Genomic DNA, 19846 nt, shown 5'->3' with positions numbered 1-19846 from the left:
TCTGTTCGCGGACAAGCGGTCCGAATTCTGTCTGCGTAACTCGAAAAGAAAAAAAAGAAAGCATAGAGACGGGGAGATTAAGAACAGGAAACCGAAAGTGTGCGAGCCTTTGGCGCGGAAGGAGAGAAAGAAAGAAGAAAATAGACTAGATGAAAGAATACAGAGAAGGAGAGCCGGCATTGAAAAGAGCGCGCGGCCGTCCAGTTGACAGGGAGGGGGGCGCGTAACGGGAAAGGAGGTTGAGGAGAGCGGGGGAGGGGGGGGGGCGATGGGTGGTACTACATCAGTGCTCAGCGATGACGCCATTTCTCGCTACTAGATGGCGCTGGGATACCGCGGCGTCCCTACGTGGAGGTAAGTTGCGCGCGCGTATGAAAACAAGATGCGAAGGAGGTTGGCGCCTTGCTGCATAGCAGGCATTACTACATTACCACAATCGGCCCGTTATGAACGCACCTCCGAGGATCGGTGGGACAGTTTCACCGTGGCATCAGGCGGAAAGAGCGCAGGAAGGCCAAGCCAGGAAGACGCCAGATCAAATCAAATCAATTAAACTAAATTGTTAGGTTTAATGTACTGAAGCTGCGCGGTGAGCTGCGGGGTACGCCGTAATGGAAGGCCCCAGCTTAATTTTAAACATCTTGTCTTTTTTTAACGTGTACCTGAATCTAAAGAACCGAGCGTGTTGGCCATCTGTCGGCGTCTTGTCTTCGCGTTGCGTGTTTGACTTGCGCACGTGTTCACGAATCTTTCCTTTTGCGCGGGACCTGTAAATAATTTCCAGTATAACTTTTTTTAGCGTCATATCGGACGGATACATCCTCGCTCTAGCTATGAAACATTGGGTTGGAGCAGACAAGGAACAACGAAAGCCCTCAAGATGCTTTGTCGTATATAATGCTTTTGTCGCATATAAGAGGATATCAGAAACTTCTCAATATATCTGCAAAGATGTTGCGAATAGCAGCAAAAGTTTTCTTTTTTCCGGACCGACAGGACAGGTTGCCAGTTTCCGCGAACGCCAAGCTGAACCATTGGGATTCTTACTGTTTACGCAGTCTCAACTTCCCTATACGAACGATAACACAGTTTTTATTCTCGGTTTTATCTTTTCATCCTTATGTCTAATGTGCGCAGACTGTCCGCCCCCCCCCCCCCCCCCCCCCGGGCCGCCCCGCCCCGAAACTATCTTCATCTGCGGCCTCCTTATTGTCAGTTTAGTTTATCTCTACACTCCCGTGGCATCTCAGTGGTGACGCAGGTGGTTCGGCGCGTAACAGTCGGGAGCGATTTTCTCTATCGTGCGCAGCGGAGATAAATTTATGCGCCACTTATCATAAATCGGAGTGTCTCTCCATCTCCCTCTCGCCTCCATTTGCTCCCTTTAATGGATTTTCAATGAGACTTGCTCCAGCCTGTTTCAATTATATGTATCTTCTTTTTCATCTATTTATATTACTCTTCTTGATTTTGTACCTTTCTCTGCCTGAATCCCTCCCCGATGTTATTTTTTTTTAGATCTCTCTTCTCACGGTATTTCTTTACAACTCACCGACCTCAGTAACGTGAGACGCGAGCGCAAAAGGCGCGTAGCGGCTTTGATCACCATTTCACCGCCGCCTGCGTGAATTGCGTTCCCTTCCCCAGTTTTTCGTTCTTTCGTTCTGTTACGGTTCTCTCTCTTTCTCTCTCTCTATCTTTGACAAAAAGAGCATGAGCAAGTAGATTAGAAAACGAGATGTAGGAGGGAGGGAAACGATACGGCAGTGCTGCCCTCTATATTTCTTCTTTTTCTCAAGTTCAGTGTTATTCCTCTCCCACTGTTGATCTTCCAAAGACTGCTTCTTTCTTTTTTTTCTTGTTTTCCCGATTCTTTACCGACCCCAGTCCTAATGCCCCGGTCAAGAGGCTTCCCCCGTCCTGAAAATACCCGAAGTATATATTTTACAGCGACGGCCCGGGCGCGAGCTCTTTTCACATACAACCTGGCGCAATTGGAGTGTTTAGTCTATTTTTCACTTCGTTTTTTTTTTTTTTTTTTGCTTGCGCGGTACCTGTCTCCGTGTCTATATCTGCCACTCACTGTTCGCTTTCCCTGCGAGCGTTCGACCGCCGCCCCAGACTCCCCCCACCTATTACTACCTCCCCCCCCCCTCCCCCCGCAGTCCCAACTCTGGGCACCATACGCTGGCTGTGGAAACTGGCGCTGAGGGGCTCTCCGTGAAGCTTGGGTCCTTTGTTAAAAGTAGATCGACAAAAAGAGACGCGAATTGAGCCCGCTTGCAGGTTCCGTGGTGCGGGGGGAACGAAATTGAAAGAAAGTAAAATAAAGACCGAAAACAATGTAAAAAAAATTAAAAGAAAATTTTGCACAGTGTACATTCGGAGGAGAGGCAAACTTGTGTGTGTAGCCGAGTGGTGGAGCTTATCGGCGCGCTGCGTAAATTACACCCCACGTGGTTCCTCGGCTTGTCTTCATCAAAAGAGGGGACAGGGAATAGTGCGCGCTTTTCAGTGCCGAATGAAACGGGGATTTAAGAAAAAAGAAAGAAAAATAAGGAATAATAATTCGGAGGCGGCGAATGGTGCAGCATCGAAAAGAACCCCTGCGATGGCGTTTGCATTACTTTTCCTGTTTTTTTCCAATTTTTTTCCTTCCCTGATAAAAACTCTACATTGCGTTTATTTTGCTGCGTAGTGTATGCTTTTTGCTTCGTTCGACACTTTCTTTGTACTACTTGTATTACTTTGTTGGAGGCTGGATGAAGAGGCCGTTTGGAAGTTGTCGATTTTTTTAATCGGCACGGAAACGAATGAAGACTGCAGGAAGAATACAGGACAAGCCCTTGTCCTATGTCGTCCCTGTTGTCCTGGTTCGTTTACGCGTTGATGGAAATAGTCGTATTACGTTGTTGGAGAGATGCTTACTTTGGTATTCGTGCTTACGAGGCAGTTGGTGCACATCTGACAGACGCACGTTGCGGGTTTACTGCGACTTCCATTTCAAAGTGTGCGTATGCCAATGATCTACGGCTTCTTTTTCGGATACGTTATGTCGTCCAGCGCTTCTCCGTCGCTTATACGAGTCATATACTGCCGGTGACGATTCCTCGCAGTTTAACAAGTCTAGAGAACAGTAGTAAAAAAAAAAAAGAAAGAAAGGAGGAATAAGGTGTGTTCTTTTTATATAATATATTTCGAGGCTGCAATCTTTTTGGCACCTGACTCAGGAGTAGATTCGTAGCCATGGAAATTATAATCGCGGCTTCTCCGCGAACGGCGCTTACTCGGAATGTTTCAATTTCGTCACCAAAACGCAAGTTAATTTGGCTCCAGCTGCGTGCCGCGCTGAACCTTTGAAACGAGCGCGCGCTGTAGTAGGCGAGCGAAACCTTGACTTCAGACGTCTTCGCAGAAATTCGTCAGCGAACTCCAGGATTACCCCAAGGTTGAGCGTTGGTTGGCTATTTGGCGCTGCAATAATCAAATGTTTTACCAACGCATTACGCACGATTAGGCCTCCACGGTAAGGCCTGACAGAAATTGTTATAGGAATTATGTTGTATTTCTAATACGTTCTATGGCATTCACTATACTTTCCGTTGAGATGCGATTGAATGTTAAGGTCCGCACAACCAGAAATGCGTGTAACAAGCCCAGGTTAGCGTGTGTGCGTGGGTAGTCTCTCTCAATCGTCGAAGCCAGCCTCACAGGCTGGCGTTGGAATGATTCAGTTTGGGAACAAAGATCGTTACGACAGTGCGCCGACACAGACTAGCTTAAAACAGAAATTGTAAAAAAAAGTAAAACTCCCAAAACCGGAACGCAGATTTGTCAGGCCTTAGTTCGCGGGCACCTGTAGAGGGTGTACGGAAAACAGTCTGTCGGCAAAAGTACGTAACAAACTATAGAAAGACAATCGCGATACACTCGGCATTCAGGTATGGAGGGAGAGGGTGTGTGCACGTGCAAGAGGGCATACGCAAAGACAGGCAGCCAGTAATCCATCATACACAACATGCGAACAAACAGGTTCAGTCCGAAATGAGAACACGCCACGTACACACATAAATACACAACAAATGTCGCCGCCAATCGCCGTGCACGGTCCCTCGGAGCACCCACCGCACTTCACTGCTGGCATGTCGAGACAAAGTGATTAATGACGAACGTCGACAGCCGGCGATCGGCTTAAAGCGAGATGTCCCGATTGCAGCGATCACTTCGACGAATAGCTTTTCTCTCTCTGCTTTTTTTTTTCTTTATTCCGACGTTCTCTCTCTAGAATTGTGACCTTGAACTAACCGTCTCAACTGGCCAAAATCGGCGAGACGTCACTGCAGTGACGTCATAACGGCACGAAACTATCGCTGAGCTAAACACTTTCGAAAAGCAACGCGTATAACCGGTCATGTTTTACATCTACCATGCTTGGTTAAGCCTTCCGTTCTCGAACTAATCTTACAGTTACAGATCATTGCTAAAGCTATATGTTGATACGCTGATCTTTAGCCACGGCGAACAAGCATCGCGCCCTGAAATTTGGACAACAAAGTGTGCCAAGTTGCAATATTCTTTACTTCGAGCTTGACTGAATCTGCACTATATACTTACTTGTAGCAAAACGTCCAGCTCTTTCTAGGTGCGATAAAACTAAAGGAAAATGCGTAATGGCCATCAGGTTAGCGGCGTCATAATGAAGTGGGTTTGTCGATTAGCCAACGCGGCTTAGACTTTAGATTTTATAGATACGTCTTATCTCTTCGACCAGTCAGAAAAGGCACAAAAAAAAAAAGAAATACTCTGTTCGACTAGCTACGCTCACGGCATCTTCCTTCTTTCAACACGTCCTCAGAGAAGACGTGTTCGCACTTTCGACGTTATTGCACTTCGCACTAAAGCCTTATACCACCAATCTCGGAGGCTTTCCTCTTTGCCTACACGCCCTCGTTTGTCAGCTGAGACCGACGCAAACGCAAAATAAGCTGCTACAGCAAAGTGCCATTTGTTTTTTTGCTTTCCAGAATTATAGCCGAGTCAAAAAGACGACGACAAGTGGGCGAGTGAAGCTTCACTGGGGGTCGATGCCCACGGTGCATCGAACGATAAAGAAATAATAAACGAAGCGACTTTTAGCGCAAGTCGTAACAACAGCGTGTCTCTTTTGATTTGTGGCCTGCTCAACGGCGTGTTATCACAATGCGACTAAAGTTTTGATTCTCAACGCGCCACCTAGCTTCAACGGCGGCACAGGTTCGGGCATCGACCAACTCCCACAGCGCGTTCACTCACTCACGTCTGACACTCGGCTTCCCTGCAATGCATTCTGGGTGATCCCTGTTCTTCAGCAGACGCGAATCCGAGGTTCGAAGCGCTTGTGCCACGTGATACAGCGTTTCTCTATAAGTCAGCGTTATTATAACCTGAAATTTAGACTGCCATGAAAAGTTTATGCGGCCAATGGGGCCGCGCTGGCAACCCGGTAGCTTTTGGTTCGAGGCCCAGCCTGAGAGCGATGAGTAAGGCGATAATTTGTTCATAAAAACACGGCTGACTCTCGTTTCGTGACGCGTATTATTGATCCGTATTGCTGAGTTTTCCCTCGACACTCGCGCGTCGTTGAAAATCTCAGTATGGATTACGTCCGGCACCTTGGGAATGGCACGATACGTATCATGCCAGTCACAAGACAGTCGAACGCCAAGTCGATTTTGAAACCTCGGAGCGGCGTCGCCGATCAACTTTCCGACCGGAAAAGGGCTGTTCGAACAGAAATCTCGGACTGAGCACTTGCATGGCGCGCATCAATATACCATCCCTGTGGTCATCAATCTGGGCGTCGTCCCAGAATAGACATGCGAGCTTCAACTAGACGAGGGATGGAACGGGCAGAGACTGACCTTGTCAAAGTCGCCGCAAGCACATCCGACGCACAAGAAGACAATGCGGGGTCAAGGTACGAGGACAAAACAAAGAACAGAAACGAAATTATACGGGCGCGCCGGTTAATCCCAGGTCGTCTTTAGGAGTTGAAGGAGGCTGGCTTGTCGGCGAGTCCCGCTGACAACACGGCACATCGGGGCGACGACTCACTCTCGAAGGAAGGCTGACTCTGAGGTGCAGGGTCGGCGACGACCGCTTCTGGCGTAGACGGACGCTTTGCGACTGTTCCCCGGTTGTACAGGGAAGGTGACGCTCGGATGCCTGGCCATCACTTCGTCCTCGGTACGGTTGTACTGCCGGGTCGAAGACTCGCTCGGTGCCGACGAGTCGGCGAAGAACCACGGGAGCGTCGTCTTCGTCGAAGAAGATGCGAGACGGCTACGTTACGGACACGGTGGACCGCACAAGACGCACTGCGGAACCCACGAACGTCGGGGCACCTCCGAAGCGAACACTTTCCGGAGGCACACACAAAAAAACACACACCTCCTGAAGTGGTGGAACTGGTGCAGCGAGTTCCGCGGAAGAAGTAGTAGTTCCGGAAGAAAAAAAAAAGATATTACGGAACGCGCATGACACGGGAACGTCCCACACTGTTTGCAGCGAAGAAGGAGGTCCGACGCGTCACCGGCCGGTGGACCCCATTGTTGTAGTTTTGTCTTGCATCCCTGTCGGCGGGGCGCGGCCGAAGGCGCGAAGGCCAGTCTTCTTCTTTCTTGTATAGGCTGCGAATGATACGGTACTCTCCCGCAGGGGGCGGGGGATAGGGGACGAGAACAAGTTCACGTAGCGCGCACACACGGAACTGTGGCGAAGGCGCTGGCAGCGGTCGTGTGCCGCCGCTGCTGATCACTTGCTTTGTGGCTGCTGCTGCAGGTGTAGCTGATATGCTGTGTTCGGTCCTCCCAAGCGAGACTTTGGGAGGACCCGAGGTCGGTGCCTGCCAGGCTTGCTGCTGCTTTCCCCTTCTTGTTTTCGTACTTCGCGGAGAGCGACGACGCGAGGCCTGCCGAGGGGCGACGGAAAGAGAAAATTGCACGTATCTTCAAAGGAGGGAGGGAGCAAGCGCGCGATCGGCGCGCTGCCATCGTCGTCTTGCGTCTGGTAGTACACCAATACGTGGCTGCGTCTCCGGTGTATTTCTTTCGCTGTTGCCGCGGGCAGTCTTCGGGCGGCGTGTGTCTTCTCTGTTGTGTCTTTGTGTGGTGTGTGACTTTCTGGACCCGTCGCGAGGCTCGCGTCGAAGAGCTTGCAGCCGACACGCGCGCACCCTGGCCGCGAAGGAGCGAACTACTGCGATGACGTCTCTTTGGGTGTCCGCGTGCCGTGCTTCCCTCGTCAGTGCGGGAGGAGGGGTACAAGTCTTCGGGGGCTTGCCTTGCCGAACAGCGGGCCCGGCTCAAGCGGGCGTCAGCGTGAACGCCACGGTCATGGGTTGGGACACCTTCTGGCAGACGGGCAGGTATACGAGCGACGGCACGAACGTGTCGTTCTTGGCGTCCTCCGACTCGGGCTGCGCTATTAGGAACGGTTGCATGATGAAGGTGCCGGCCGAGGGCGGGCTCTGCGGCATGGCGTACGTCATGGGCAGCTGGCCCGCCGCCTTGGTGGGCGTTGGCGTCCTGGTGGGCTTGCCTTCGTCGTCGGTGGTGCTCGCCGCGGCGGGAACCGAAACGTCCGGCTGGCTGCCGACGCTCTTCTCTTCGGCCGCCTCCTCCTGGTGCTGCTTCATGATATGTATCTTGAGGATGTTCCAGGCCCTGGTGGCGAAGCCGCAGACGCGACAACGGAACGGTCGGCCGCTCTTGATCGGCCTCTTGGCGTCGTGCGCCGTGTAGATGTGGTTGAGGCAGAGCTCCCGCGAGCGGAACTTTCGGTTGCACTTGCTGCAGCGGTAGCGCTTCAGCTTGGACGGCTGCTGCTGCGTGGCGGGGGGCGCCGCGGAGGACGCCCTGGCGGGGTCAGCCGAGGACAGGTCCTGGGGCTGCTCCTGGGAGGTCTTGGGCAGTCTGACCGAGGCGGCGGCACTGGCGAGGCTGGCCGAGGCGAGACCCGCTGCGCGGTGGTTGAGGAGGTGACGCTGCAGCGAGTGGTTGTAACGGTAGGCCCGGTGGCAGATGCGGCAGACGAATCGCTTCTCGCCTTCCAGATTGACTCCCGTGTGCCTCTTTTCGTGCGCGTAGAGGTTGGAAAGCCATCGCGTAGAATAGACGCAGTAGGAGCAGTGGTAAATGCGGGTGCTGCCGCTGCCGCCCAGCGCGGACGCCAGGCCGGGCCGCTTGAAGAGGTGCGCGGCCCTGTCGGCAGGGTGCGGCGGAGCGGCGCCGTTCAGCTTCACCGTGTCTTGGGCCACGGCAGCCAGGGATTCCGAGGCAGCGGATGCCGGCGAGCAGTTCATCAGGCCCAGCTCCTCGCTCGTGGTGCGGTGGTCTTTGATTAGGTGAATCTGAAGGGCCACCTTGTCCGGGAAGCCCTGTCCGCAAATGATGCACAGCTTCGCTGCGCCCGGAGGAACGCTGTCCATGCGGCTGTAGACGTTCTCCTTGAGCATGTCGCTGTGATCGTTCACCATATGCGTCTTGAGCCACTTGATGCTCTTGAAGCGCCTGTCACACAGCGGGCACACCTCTGTGTAGTGGTTGAAGCTTCGGTTGCTGCCGTCGCTCACTTCGCCAGGCTGGAAGGAGGTCGGCATCTCTCCCCTGTCCGCACTGCTGCCTCCCGCTGAGCTGTGGTTTGAGTTCTCCTTGGCCGGGTCCTCGATGATGCCGTGCGTGTTCTGCTTGTGAACCTTGAGGAAATACTTGCTGCACAGCTCCTTCTGGCAGATTTCGCAGGTGACGCCGCCGATGACGCTGTTGCGGGCCGCCTCGGCAGGGTGTTCGTCTAGGTTTATGCCGTGCATCTTCAACATGTGGGTCTTCATGAAGTACTTGTTGCACAGCTCCTTGTTGCAGATGTTGCAGTAGTTGCGCCCCGTCACCGAGCTCCTGGCCTTGTCGGGCGTCGGCACCGATGGCATCGCCATGGACAAGAGCGGCGGTGGCGGCACGGGAACCAACGGGCCACTGACCTTGCTGACGGCGTTCTTGGGTTGGCCGACGTCGTCTTTCTTGGGAGCCGGAGCCACGTCGATGTCCATGTTGATGCCGTGAATGTTCTGCTTGTGGGTCCTGAGGAAGTACTTGCTGCAGAACTCTTTCTGGCATATCTCACAGAAGGCCTCCGAGTCGAACACGGGCGACGGGAAGGCGACCGCCGAGAACGGCGGCGGCGGAAGGTCTCCGGGACCCCTTTGCTGCTGCTGCGTCGAGGCAGCGCTCGCGGGCGATGAGGAGCCCGGTGCCAGACTGCTGCCGTCCTCGTTGAGGAGAACGCCGTGTTCGTTCATCATGTGCGCCCGTAGGAAGTACTTGTTGTCGAACTCGGTGCGGCACACGTTGCAGACGACCTTGTTCTCGTTGGCGATGGAGGCCGTCAGGTCGCGTATCATGCTCTGCAGCTTCTGCAAGTCCTGGCTCGCCGCGTCCTCCGTGTGGCAAGAAGCGCCACCGCCGGAAGCTTCTGGCTGCCTGCCCAGCCGCAAGACGTCTTCGCGCGCCGTGGAACACAAGGCCCTGACCTGGATGTTGCTGCCGCCACTGATGGGCGAAGGCGGCTTGGACTCCTCGTCCTCTTCCTTCACGTACGGAACATTGTGGGTGTAGAACTTGTGCATCTTCAGCAGGTACTGGCTGGAGAAGGGCCTGTTACAGATCTCGCAGGTCAGGTCCGCTGTCGGCTCGAAGTCGCTGGCGAAGGTGGACTTTAAAACTGCGGATTCCGGACTGGTCCCGCCTCCCGCTGTTCTTGAGGGAGTCGTCAAGTTCTCGGGTGTATCTTGAGGAGTCGTCATCGTGGTGGTGGCGGCGCCGACGGGCGGTGCCATGGAAACAGCCGGCGGCATCAGGTGGTGTGGCATCGAGTGCTGATGATGCTGTTGTGGGCCCAGCGGCGGGTTTCCCTTCGGCGCATCTGTCGCCGGAATGCCGTGCTTGTTCTGCTTGTGGGTGCGGAGGAAGTATTTGTTGCAGAACTCCTTGCAGCAAATCTCGCAGAATGCCTCCGCGTTGATGACGCCCATCTCTCGAAGCTTCTCCGGCGTGAACACGGTGGTGGAACCGCTCTCTGTGCTTGAAGAAGAGTTCTGATTGAAGAACGCCGGAAGCGACTTCGGGTCGCCGCCAACGGAGGAACTGACGATGGGCGAGTTGCTGGACGCCGACGTCACCATCGTTCCTGTCGGTGGCGTGAGACTCGGCATGCTGAAGCGGCCGTTGACGCCCGGATACAGGCTCGAGAAGTCCATGCGGAACGGATCGGGAGGCGGCTGCTGTTGCTGCTGCTGCTGTTGTTGTTGTTGCTGCTGTTGTTGCTGCTGTTGCTGCTGCTGCTCAAGAGGCATCGGACCACCGTTCTTGTCGTTCCCAGTGCCCGCTGCCACGCCCGCAGGTTCTGTAGAGGTGACGCCCGTCGGTGACGTGCTCATCTTTCGCTCTCCAATATTATCGGCGGAGCTGCTCTGCTGTGGGTGCTGCTGCTGCTGTTGTGGAAGTTGTTGCTGCTGCTGCTGGGTTGCAGGGTCCACAATGCCGTGGATTTTCTGCTTGTGCTTCTTCAGGAAGTATTTGTTGCAAAACTCCTTCTGGCATATCTCGCAGAAAGACTCCATATTGATGATACCTTGACGGCCGGCCATGCTTGGATCAGACATGGGCCCCTGAAGCATCAGTTGCATGGACGGTGGGCCACTCAATCCCGGCGGAAAGAAACCCGGTGCGTACGGGGAGCTGACCAGGGACTCCACCGAATAGATGCCGTGCTTGTTCGCCTTATGAGTCTTGAGGAAGTACTTGTTGCAGAATTCTTTGTTGCACAGCTCACAGAATGCTTCCGGATTGAAGATGCGCATGCTCCCCGAGGGCGCCGAGCTCCCGTTCGGAATGGGCGTCGACGCGTTCTGGCCCTGCTGCTGAAGCACGGGAAACAGGAACGGCGCCATTGGATTGGGGAACATGCCGAGAGGCACGGGCAGGCTGCCCGGTTTGACTTCGTTGCCGCTTTGTGAGATCGGGATGAGGGGCGGCATCGCTGGGAACGGGAACGGGTGATTCTTGGCGAACTCTGCTGTCTCGCTGACCGTCGGCTTCCGGTCCAGAAACGGCGGCGGGTTCTGCATGTCCAGCGAGCTTGTCGAGCCAGAGTTCTTGTCCCCAGCGGCGGCGGCAGCCGCGGCCGCGGCGGCGGCGAACGCTCGATTGTAGCTCGCCTGTTGCTGGAGCTGCTTCTCGAGGAGCTTCTGCACGTGCTCTTCCTCGATGTGTAGCCGGAGCTGGTCGTCGGTGGCGAATCCTGCGTTGCAGTGGTGACAGCGCAGCGGGCCCACCGCTTCCAAGGACTCTCCGTTCGACTCGTCCCTGCGGCGACGCTTGCTAGTCTCGAGGTTGAGGACGCCCGAGTCGACGACCGTGTCATCGCTCTGGGCCGCAGGGCTCGTTGCCGAGGGCGGGACATCGTCGACACAGTCGTCGTCGGTGGGCGTCCCGACTGGATCCGTTGCCGCGGCGACGACCAGGTCATCGGGGCCTTCTGGAAGGACCACGGGCGACGTGTGGTAGCGGACGGGGTTGCTTTGCTTGCGCCGCTTCTTGGCACGAGGCTCGTCGGCTCCGGTGCGGCCCGGGTCTGTCTGGTAGGCGAGCGGGTCCTCGTCGCCGGATCCGCCGGCGACGTCGGCGTGGCAGGGCGCAGCCGGTGGCGACACGTCTCTCGGCGGTGGGGACATTCCCGCCGTCCCGTCGGCCGGGTAGCAGTCAAGGTTCATGGGTTGCAAGGCGGCGGCTGCGACTAGCGGGCCTTCGCAGTCCCTTGTCGTTTTTCGATTCTGGTACGTCTTCTCGCGGTTAGTCTGGTTGCTTGCGGACGACACGACCCAGCGACGACCCCCTTGCGGTCGTATGTCGGTTTGGAGCGCGGCGCGCTCTCCGCTCTGGTGGCTCTGGCCGGAGCGGTGCTGACTACATGGCGGTCACGAGCGGCCTCGCTGGCTCTGGGCGGATCGAGTGCGACGCATCTTAGCTCCCTCCCTGTCCCCGAGTTGACTGTGCTCGCGCTGTCGCTCTCTGTGTGTTGTGGTGCGGTTGTAGTTCTTCGTCGTCGTTTTCGTGTAGTTTCTTGTTTTTACGGGTGCTGCGAGCCTGGCTTGTGCTTGTGTGTTCTCGCTCCCTCTCCCGTTCTTGCTGGCCTGCGCGTAACAAAAGCAAGAAAATGCACACAATGAGTTCTCGTAAAAAAAAAAAGAAAAATGCATGACAAAGTATGTTCATAGTAGAATTTTCCGAGACTGTGCAGGAGCTTTTCTTGATAGACCTAATCGTGGCGGTAAATACTGATATTAAAGGAAGTACGCAGACATCTGTCACGCGGCGACGAAAACGCTATCAATGCGCAAAATTTGTGCACAATGGGGTACTCTGTGTAACATATGACACACGCGCAGGCAGTGGTAATTCCGGCTGATCCAACAATATGAATCTTGCCTGGAACAATGGCTAGTGGCCTTGCTATCAGGTATCTTTAGATTCGCGGATGCAAGCGGCTTGCGTGAACAAGATCCAAAAGGCTTCTTGGGTCTTTCTGGGACCAAAAGCAGCTTGCGGTGTTCAAGCGGAAAGCAAGCCTCTTGGTTCCTCTAACCTAAAACTCTATCATACTTTGCGGAGCTCACATTCTGGGTACCGCGCTAGGTCACAGAACTTTGCCGTCACATTGAATAAATAATGCCAAAACACGCTGTGTTGAAGCATTTAGCTTCAGTAAGTTTCAAGTGGTCGTCTAAATCACTTGCACGTAGCGGGTTTGTCGACGAAATTTCAGAGACCGTTGCAGACCCGACATGCCCGTGCAACTACGACCAATTCACACAGCTAACCCTGAGCAACAATTAAACAGCAATACATCACTGCAATACAGGGCACTCGAGACAGAATGCGCACACAAACGTCTAGTAAGCGGACATCTGCTACCGGAAATCAGACTGCTTAGCTTCGTTATCCGACAAAGCTTGCGAAGATGCGTATTAGATGTCGCCGTAGAGGTGGAATTTCATGGCATAAACGCAACGTGTACCCTTATCCGAACTGATGTAACAGAGCGCGTTTACAACACTGCACGCGACATGTTACGGCGACGCAAAAAAACACATTCAAACACCAAACGAATTGAGATTTGTGCGAAAAGCCTGCTGAATACGGGAGTAGTAGTTCTTCAATAAATTAGGGCGGTTCGAGACAGCTCGGAAGAGAACATGATGATTCAGAGGTCTTTAAACAATACAAACGCGCGCTAGCTTTAACAGCTCTGAGGTGTGTTTGCTGCTGAACAAAATTTCCACTGACCTCAGTTAAGAACTGCAAACAGCCTTATGGTTTGCTGTTCCAGGCATGTATGAATATCGTACGGAACAGGTTTGAATGAGCGCGCACAAGTACACACGGGCTCCTAGTCAACGCTCTAACGGTGCTGAACACGGGTATACTCAAGATCAGTACGATAACAGTGCTATCTCGAGGCTGGTAATGTAGTCATTCTACTCGAGAGAAATAGAGAGGGATAGCAAGAACAGGAAAGGCAGGGAGGTCAACCAGACGAGCCGAGTCCGGTTTGCTACCCCACACTGGTGGTAAGGGAAGGGGAAAATAGAAAGAGGGAGATATTTAACCCTGTGCGCACGCAGTAGGACGCACAGTAGGTCTACAATCGGTCACTGAGGTCATTGTTCTTCCAAAGACTCTCTAACACTTTCTGAAACGAAAGTTCTTGAACCCTGGCCACATTCTGTTCGAAGTTTGTGTTATTCCCACGGCCTTATTCGCAAACGTTCGTCGACCGTAAGCTTCTCATCTGCTCTGCCGGGTGGAAGGTGGTATCCTTCCTAATGACGGCGTTTTACCACCGTTTTCAGAAACGCGTCTTAACATGACTTGGGTCAAAACAATGCCCGGGGCGGACGTGCCAAGATGCTCATTGCGTTTCCTCGGGCGCGTCCACGTCAGGCGTTATAATGACCAAATCAAGCTCGGGGTTCAAGTTAAGGCGCGTTTCTGAATACTGAGATCGGTAATGAAAACATATTAGTAAACGTAATTTCCTATAAAAATTGTTAGATGGAAATCCGGAGCTAGTGTATATATAAAAGCTGCAATCATGGCGGTTTAGCTGGTACGGAAATGGTGGCTATAGTGCATGAATTTCTGTAAGCTTCATCCTTCTGGTTTAAAACGACTTCCTGGGTATGCAAAACGATCACATTCAACAATGTATTTCGATGTAAATCCAACAGTTTGCAATGCACATGCATGTGCCCAGAGTCCTATTGACTTCAGGCGTTTAGAAAACTGCGATTGTTGGGAAATCTGGGCCAATAAAGGCGGTTCAAGAACGCGTGAAGCTGCAAGCAGGAAGATATAAGGCCAACCCACGTTACTATACTTGTCATTCCCGTTTTAGCTGAACGATTCGCCGCGCCCTGTAGCAATTTCAGTAAGAAATTCCATGGTAGGAAAGAAATGTTGTACAAGCTCCCCCTCATGATACGAATCGCCGGCGTGTGCAACAGAAGCGCAGTGGCCAGTTGCGTCGAAGTGCTGCGTTGCCACAGCGTAGAAATGAAAGCAGATTTTTAGGTAGACTCCTTTCCTTCTCGGCCATGTCATAGTCTACATAATGTCTCTAGACAAACGTCACTAGGAAGTCGATTACCTTTGATCTATATCGGTTAGTATTATTCTGATCGGTTTGTTTTCAGAAAGCTTACGCACATTATTCTGATGGGTTAGTTATCAAAAAAATATATATATGCACGTTAGAAGAACAAGAAAAAGACTGCGAGGTCACGAGCCTGTGGGTTGTCTATTGACAATCTATATTATTCGACAGCAAGACGTCTATAAACGTTTTACGGAATGTTTGAATGTTTTTTAGATGTTTCTGCGATCGGTGAAGTCAAGGGCAGCCATCTTATCGATTAGTGCAGCCAAGCTGAGTTTGGGAGAAAAGAAGCATGATTTGAAAGCGACCGCTCGGACGTGATGGCTGGGACCGACAGTCCCGTAGCCGAATAATGGAATAAGTTCAATCCCTCCATGGTGGCTCAGTTTCTGCTGCGTTCTGCGTCAGAGCGAGAGGTCGCTGGTTCGACTCGCGGTCTCGGCGGCCGCATTTCGATGCGGGCGAAATGCCGAAACGATCGTCTGCAAGATTAATCCGGATACCCCGACAATGCGTCACTCATAGCCACAGCGTTGGTTTGGTACGTTGAGATGTTGATCAGCGTCTCACACCGCCATTTCACTAGTGCAACATGGCTTCATAGACGCCTAAAATCAGTCGATTTACAAGTGCGCAAAGCATATATGTGTATTAAAGTTATGACAAAGACTAGTCCAGCGACGTGTGCTATGAACACAAAGGATATGATATGAAAGAGGTTATACACTAAGTTTATATATATATATATATATATATATATATATATATATTTGTCATTGACCACACCATCGACTGCTTCATACCATTTCATGGCCATCCCTGATCCTGGAACCATAAAAGCACATATATCATCATCTACATTTCAGTACGAGTATTTCTCGATTTATAGATGTGCCACATATATAAATCCCGCGTTGAACAATATAGAGCAGGTTTAACGATGCCATTCCTTTCGCTCGATTCTGTTCCTTTCCTATCATCAACCGTTAACTTAGGCCGGCCGATCTCTGTGATAATATGGGCAGAGCGCTGCTCGGACCACTGAGAAAACGGGGGAGAGAATAGGTGATATCTAAAACATGGCGACTATGACGTGTTTTCGGCTCTGCAATCACTCTCGGTATATGAAGCCTGCTAAAGCACAGCTTTTGATATATCTGTGTTACTCAGAGGTAACGACCTCGGGGTCGTGAATTTGGTGACAGCTCGTTCGCCCTTGAGCGACGCAACACTGAGAGGGAAAAAAAATCGTTCGCAGCGCAGCCGCATGGGACTTTGTCATATGGGTACTTATTGCAAATACTTGAGTGCTTATTTCCAGTACCAGACACAGCCGGATACATTCAGCTGTCGACCAAATAATGTAGTAGCTCGACAATCAAATCTGAACACCCGAAGTGCGGGATACATTCACAGAAGAACTCTTAGGATGGCCGTTCAATCATCTGAACTTTCGCTCAGAGCTCAAATCAATTCAGAACCAATACAGAATAACGCCCACTGAGCGACGATTTATCTGAGCTGCCTCTCCGATCTTATCAAACGAAATATGAGTTGGAGCTCCGACGCACATTGAAGGGAACATTGAATATACGAAGATTTCACGATATTTGCGGTTCAGAGCCGAACACGATAACCGTGCAGGCTTCACATTTTTGTTAGTACGCCTTTACAGCACCACTCGCGTAAGCCTGCGAGAGTGGTGTTCGTATTCAGTGCAGTATGACGTTGATGAGAGATGACGTCGGTATGACGTCTGTGCGTTCCAATGTAGCGCCCAGCCAACCTAGTGGTCGATCCGAGATTTGTGCCGAAGAGCGTCAAAACTATTGTGAAAACACTGAAAGGTGGCGTTTTGAACAGGCTTATAACATTGAACACAAGCAGTGGGAATAGTCTGCGAGTGGATATGCGACAAGCGCTTAGGTTCTTGAAACACGCTGACTCTCAACGACGTACCTGAGGTATGTATGAGAGGTGTGAACAAAGACAAAGCTGACCACGGCGTTACACAAGGTTACAGCCGCAAAAAATAGGTTACCTTGTTTATATCCAGTAAGACAGCCCGGTTTTCGCATTTCAGAACAGCAATGTCTCTAACGTTGTAGCTTGCTTAAAGGATGGGAACTATACGGGAATTGTTGGACCCCAGTCAACACTGGCCATCGAGTCTGAACGAGCAGTAACCTTTTTTGCGTGGACGGGCTGACCGATTTAGGATTCGAATGATTGACGTAGCCTACATCTGCACAAACACTCAAGTATGTACTCGTACAATCCTTACTGACAAGTGCGAATAGGTAAGCAAAGCTTGGCGCGACAGAAGATGTGCTTTGTGTGCTACGTTGCATCGTAACTGCATCATCAATATCGTTCGACCTGACAACCATCACCTCTGCGTGTTCATGGCGCCCCAACGCCGGTTCTCTGTAGCTGTAGCCAATGTAGCTGTAGCTTTGTCAACCGATGACGTCAGCGCTCATTTCAAAGAATAAGCAATGTCTCGTGTAATAGTTCTGTCCCGCTCTTTTAACAATTCGATGTGACTCATCGCGAAATAGAGAAAGGGCGTCGCGTTGTTTCACTTACTATTGCGATTGCCTCGCGCGCAGCACGAGGTAACAATGAATCACGTCGCCGACACACGTCGACGATGTCAGTGGCTCTCGCGTGGCACGACGCCTCCTAGGCGACGCTGCTGGACTGTGGAACCTCGCGACGCGACTCGCTCAACGAAAACTCCCGGCGACGACGATGAGGAGGAGCAACCACAACGGCGCACGCCCAGCACTTCGCCAACACAGGCTGGAACGACGAACGCGAAAGGTCGCAACACCGGCACGACCGGCAGCATCACCGGCCTCGCTTCGGCGACACTGTCGGGACACATTTCACACGCCGTCTCTCTCGTGCTCTCGGCGGACGACGCCAGGTCGTGCGGATGGGTTATCCGTTCCCTAGAGGATGGGGATTCTTGCGTTTCGAATATCCCGCTGGGTAGCGGCTACATCGGCCTCGATGGCGGCGAAGTCCGAGAAAAAAAGCACGTTTGTTCGTTGTCACCTTCAGCGACGCAGACCGGGAGGCGCGCGCAGCGACGTCGTCGTAAGCGGAGGAAGAACGAATCAACACACGCTCACACGCGCGCACACCACATACACACACGCACGCACGCACGCACGCGAAACACGGTGGTGGGCGCCCACACTAGCGGCAGCCGCGTATCGCGTTGCCTGACACGCGCTCTCGGGGGCGCTTGTGAAAGCGGGCCGCCGCCGATCTGTCGCCTTTCGCGCGGCGTCGCCGTCGTTTCCAGGGGGGTGGAGTCTCGCGCAACACGGGCGGAGATGCACGAACGGGGAGGTGGAGCGGCGGTTGTCAGAAAGAGAGAAGGCCACGCACGGCGAGTGCGAGCAAAGCAAGCAGCGGCTGCAGGGAGGCCAGACGCACACGCGGCACCGTCGGCTCTCCGTCGACAGACTCTCTCTGGACTTCGCACCCCCCCCGCTCCTTCCTCCTGCGGATGTCGGAAGATGCAGAGCGTCGCACGTGGTAAGGGGTCGGACGCGGCTCGGCGCTCAGGGAATACGTCGCGCCCTGGGCCCACAGACACACGCACCACACAGCCACGAGTCTTGTTCTTCGCACAGTGTACGATCCAAGCGACAAGCAGATGGAGTCAGGTACAGTCAGTGACGTGTCAAACCAGAGAGGAGCCGTGCCGGTGACTCCGAAGAACGTCGCGAATGAAACTAAGCAGGCGCGGACAGTTGTGAGAACGGCGGCCGTCCGTGCCGGCCGGGCCTCTTCGACGTCGGCGGCGAAGCTCCACTGCCCCGCAGCGGCGCAAATAAAATGACGAGTACGGCCGCTGCTGCCGCTTGCAGCCAGCGCGAGCGAGTGAACGTGTGTGCTTGCTGTGCTGCGAGCGAGCGGAGCACGCGACATCGGTAATGGCACCCCTCCTCTCTCTCTCCCCCCTCTCCCGCCTTCTCTCTTTACGTAGCGAGCCGCTGTAACCGGCGGCCCTTTCCACGTCGTACCCTCCTTACCTAACGCCGCCGTCCTTCTCTCCCTCTCACCGCCGTTCTGTTTATTTCCCTCTTTTATATACACGCCGTAGTCGTTTCCTCCTCGCCTATTTCGCGGTACTCCCGCTCTCTCTCCCGCCTCATTGGCGTTCCCTTCTCTACGACCTCCGTTTTTACGAATCGGCATTTTGAAGGGGGCAGAAAAATAATAATAATAAGCGACGTGGTGTGCGCCGGGCAAGAAAAAAAAAAAAAAAAATGAGAGGGGGTATGACGAGCGATGCGGCTCGCTGGTGCATATACTGCCGAATGTGGAGAGAGGAGACCGCCGCCACCACGGCTGGTGGAGGAGGGTAAAGCGGAAACCGACAAAACGTATATGTTAGGAGTAGAAATGAAAACAGACAAGGCGAAATAAATGGAAATAGAAAAGGGCCAGCCTGTGCTGCTTTAGCGTCCGTCCGTCCGTCGCTGCTCGGGAAACGACGAACGAATAAATCAGAGGGCGAACCGAACGAACGAATGACTGGATGTGGGGGATGGCAGCGGTGTGTTAGCTGGACGGTGTGTGTGTTCTTTTGTTGTTCCCCTGTTTCGTTCGGTTCATTTCTCGCTGGCACCCCCCCTTGCGCGCTGTTGTGTGTGTACTTCTTTCTTCCAAACTATTCCCAACCTTAACCCGCAGTATTTTGTGTTTTTATGACCCGCTTATGGCCGAACCCAGTCTTCCCCTTGCCCTCGATTCCACCCCCTTCTTATGCATACAAATTTCCCCCTTTGGCATACTGCGCGCGTTCCTTTTAGATGTTTACCGGGCCGTACGCTCCCAGTTCGCTCCTAACTCGCCGTCTGAACGTGCGGATGTACGGTACGGTTGTACCAAACAAGACCTTCGTAAGTCTCTCTTCAAGTCGAGCACCCCTCTCTCTTTCTCTCTCCGCAATGGAAGGATAAAGACGCGCGATTTTTCCAGAACTTAGTCGATAGCGACGAGAAGGCGGATATTTATTTTACCGGGAAAAGAAAGCTCCGCTCACCCACGCGTGCGCGGGGTACCGCTTGCG

The 19846-nt window shown here is 53.0% G+C and overlaps 1 protein-coding gene across 2 annotated transcripts in view; it reads right to left on the bottom strand.

The window, feature by feature from the left end:
* Positions 1 to 1162: 1162 nt before the first annotated feature.
* LOC119433307 (uncharacterized) overlaps positions 1163 to 19846 on the bottom strand; it is a 60836-nt gene continuing 42152 nt past the window's right edge. Inside the window, exons 1-2 of one of the 2 annotated variants that reach the window (XM_037700453.2) lie at positions 17341 to 17895; positions 2174 to 12226 (exon numbers count right to left, since the gene is read on the bottom strand). In XM_037700453.2, coding sequence (XP_037556381.1) covers positions 7343 to 11806 — 4464 coding nt within the window. In that variant the 5' untranslated portion in view covers positions 11807 to 12226; positions 17341 to 17895 and the 3' untranslated portion in view covers positions 2174 to 7342. Of the gene's footprint in view, positions 12227 to 17340; positions 17896 to 19846 lie in introns of those variants that run through there. The other variant, XM_037700452.2, reaches the window with a different exon arrangement.

The sequence above is a fragment of the Dermacentor silvarum genome, chromosome 11, assembly GCF_013339745.2.
Source record: "Dermacentor silvarum isolate Dsil-2018 chromosome 11, BIME_Dsil_1.4, whole genome shotgun sequence".
Classification (NCBI taxonomy): domain Eukaryota; kingdom Metazoa; phylum Arthropoda; class Arachnida; order Ixodida; family Ixodidae; genus Dermacentor; species Dermacentor silvarum.
Note: the sequence above shows the minus strand (reverse complement) of the source record. Positions and strands in the feature narration are given on the sequence as shown.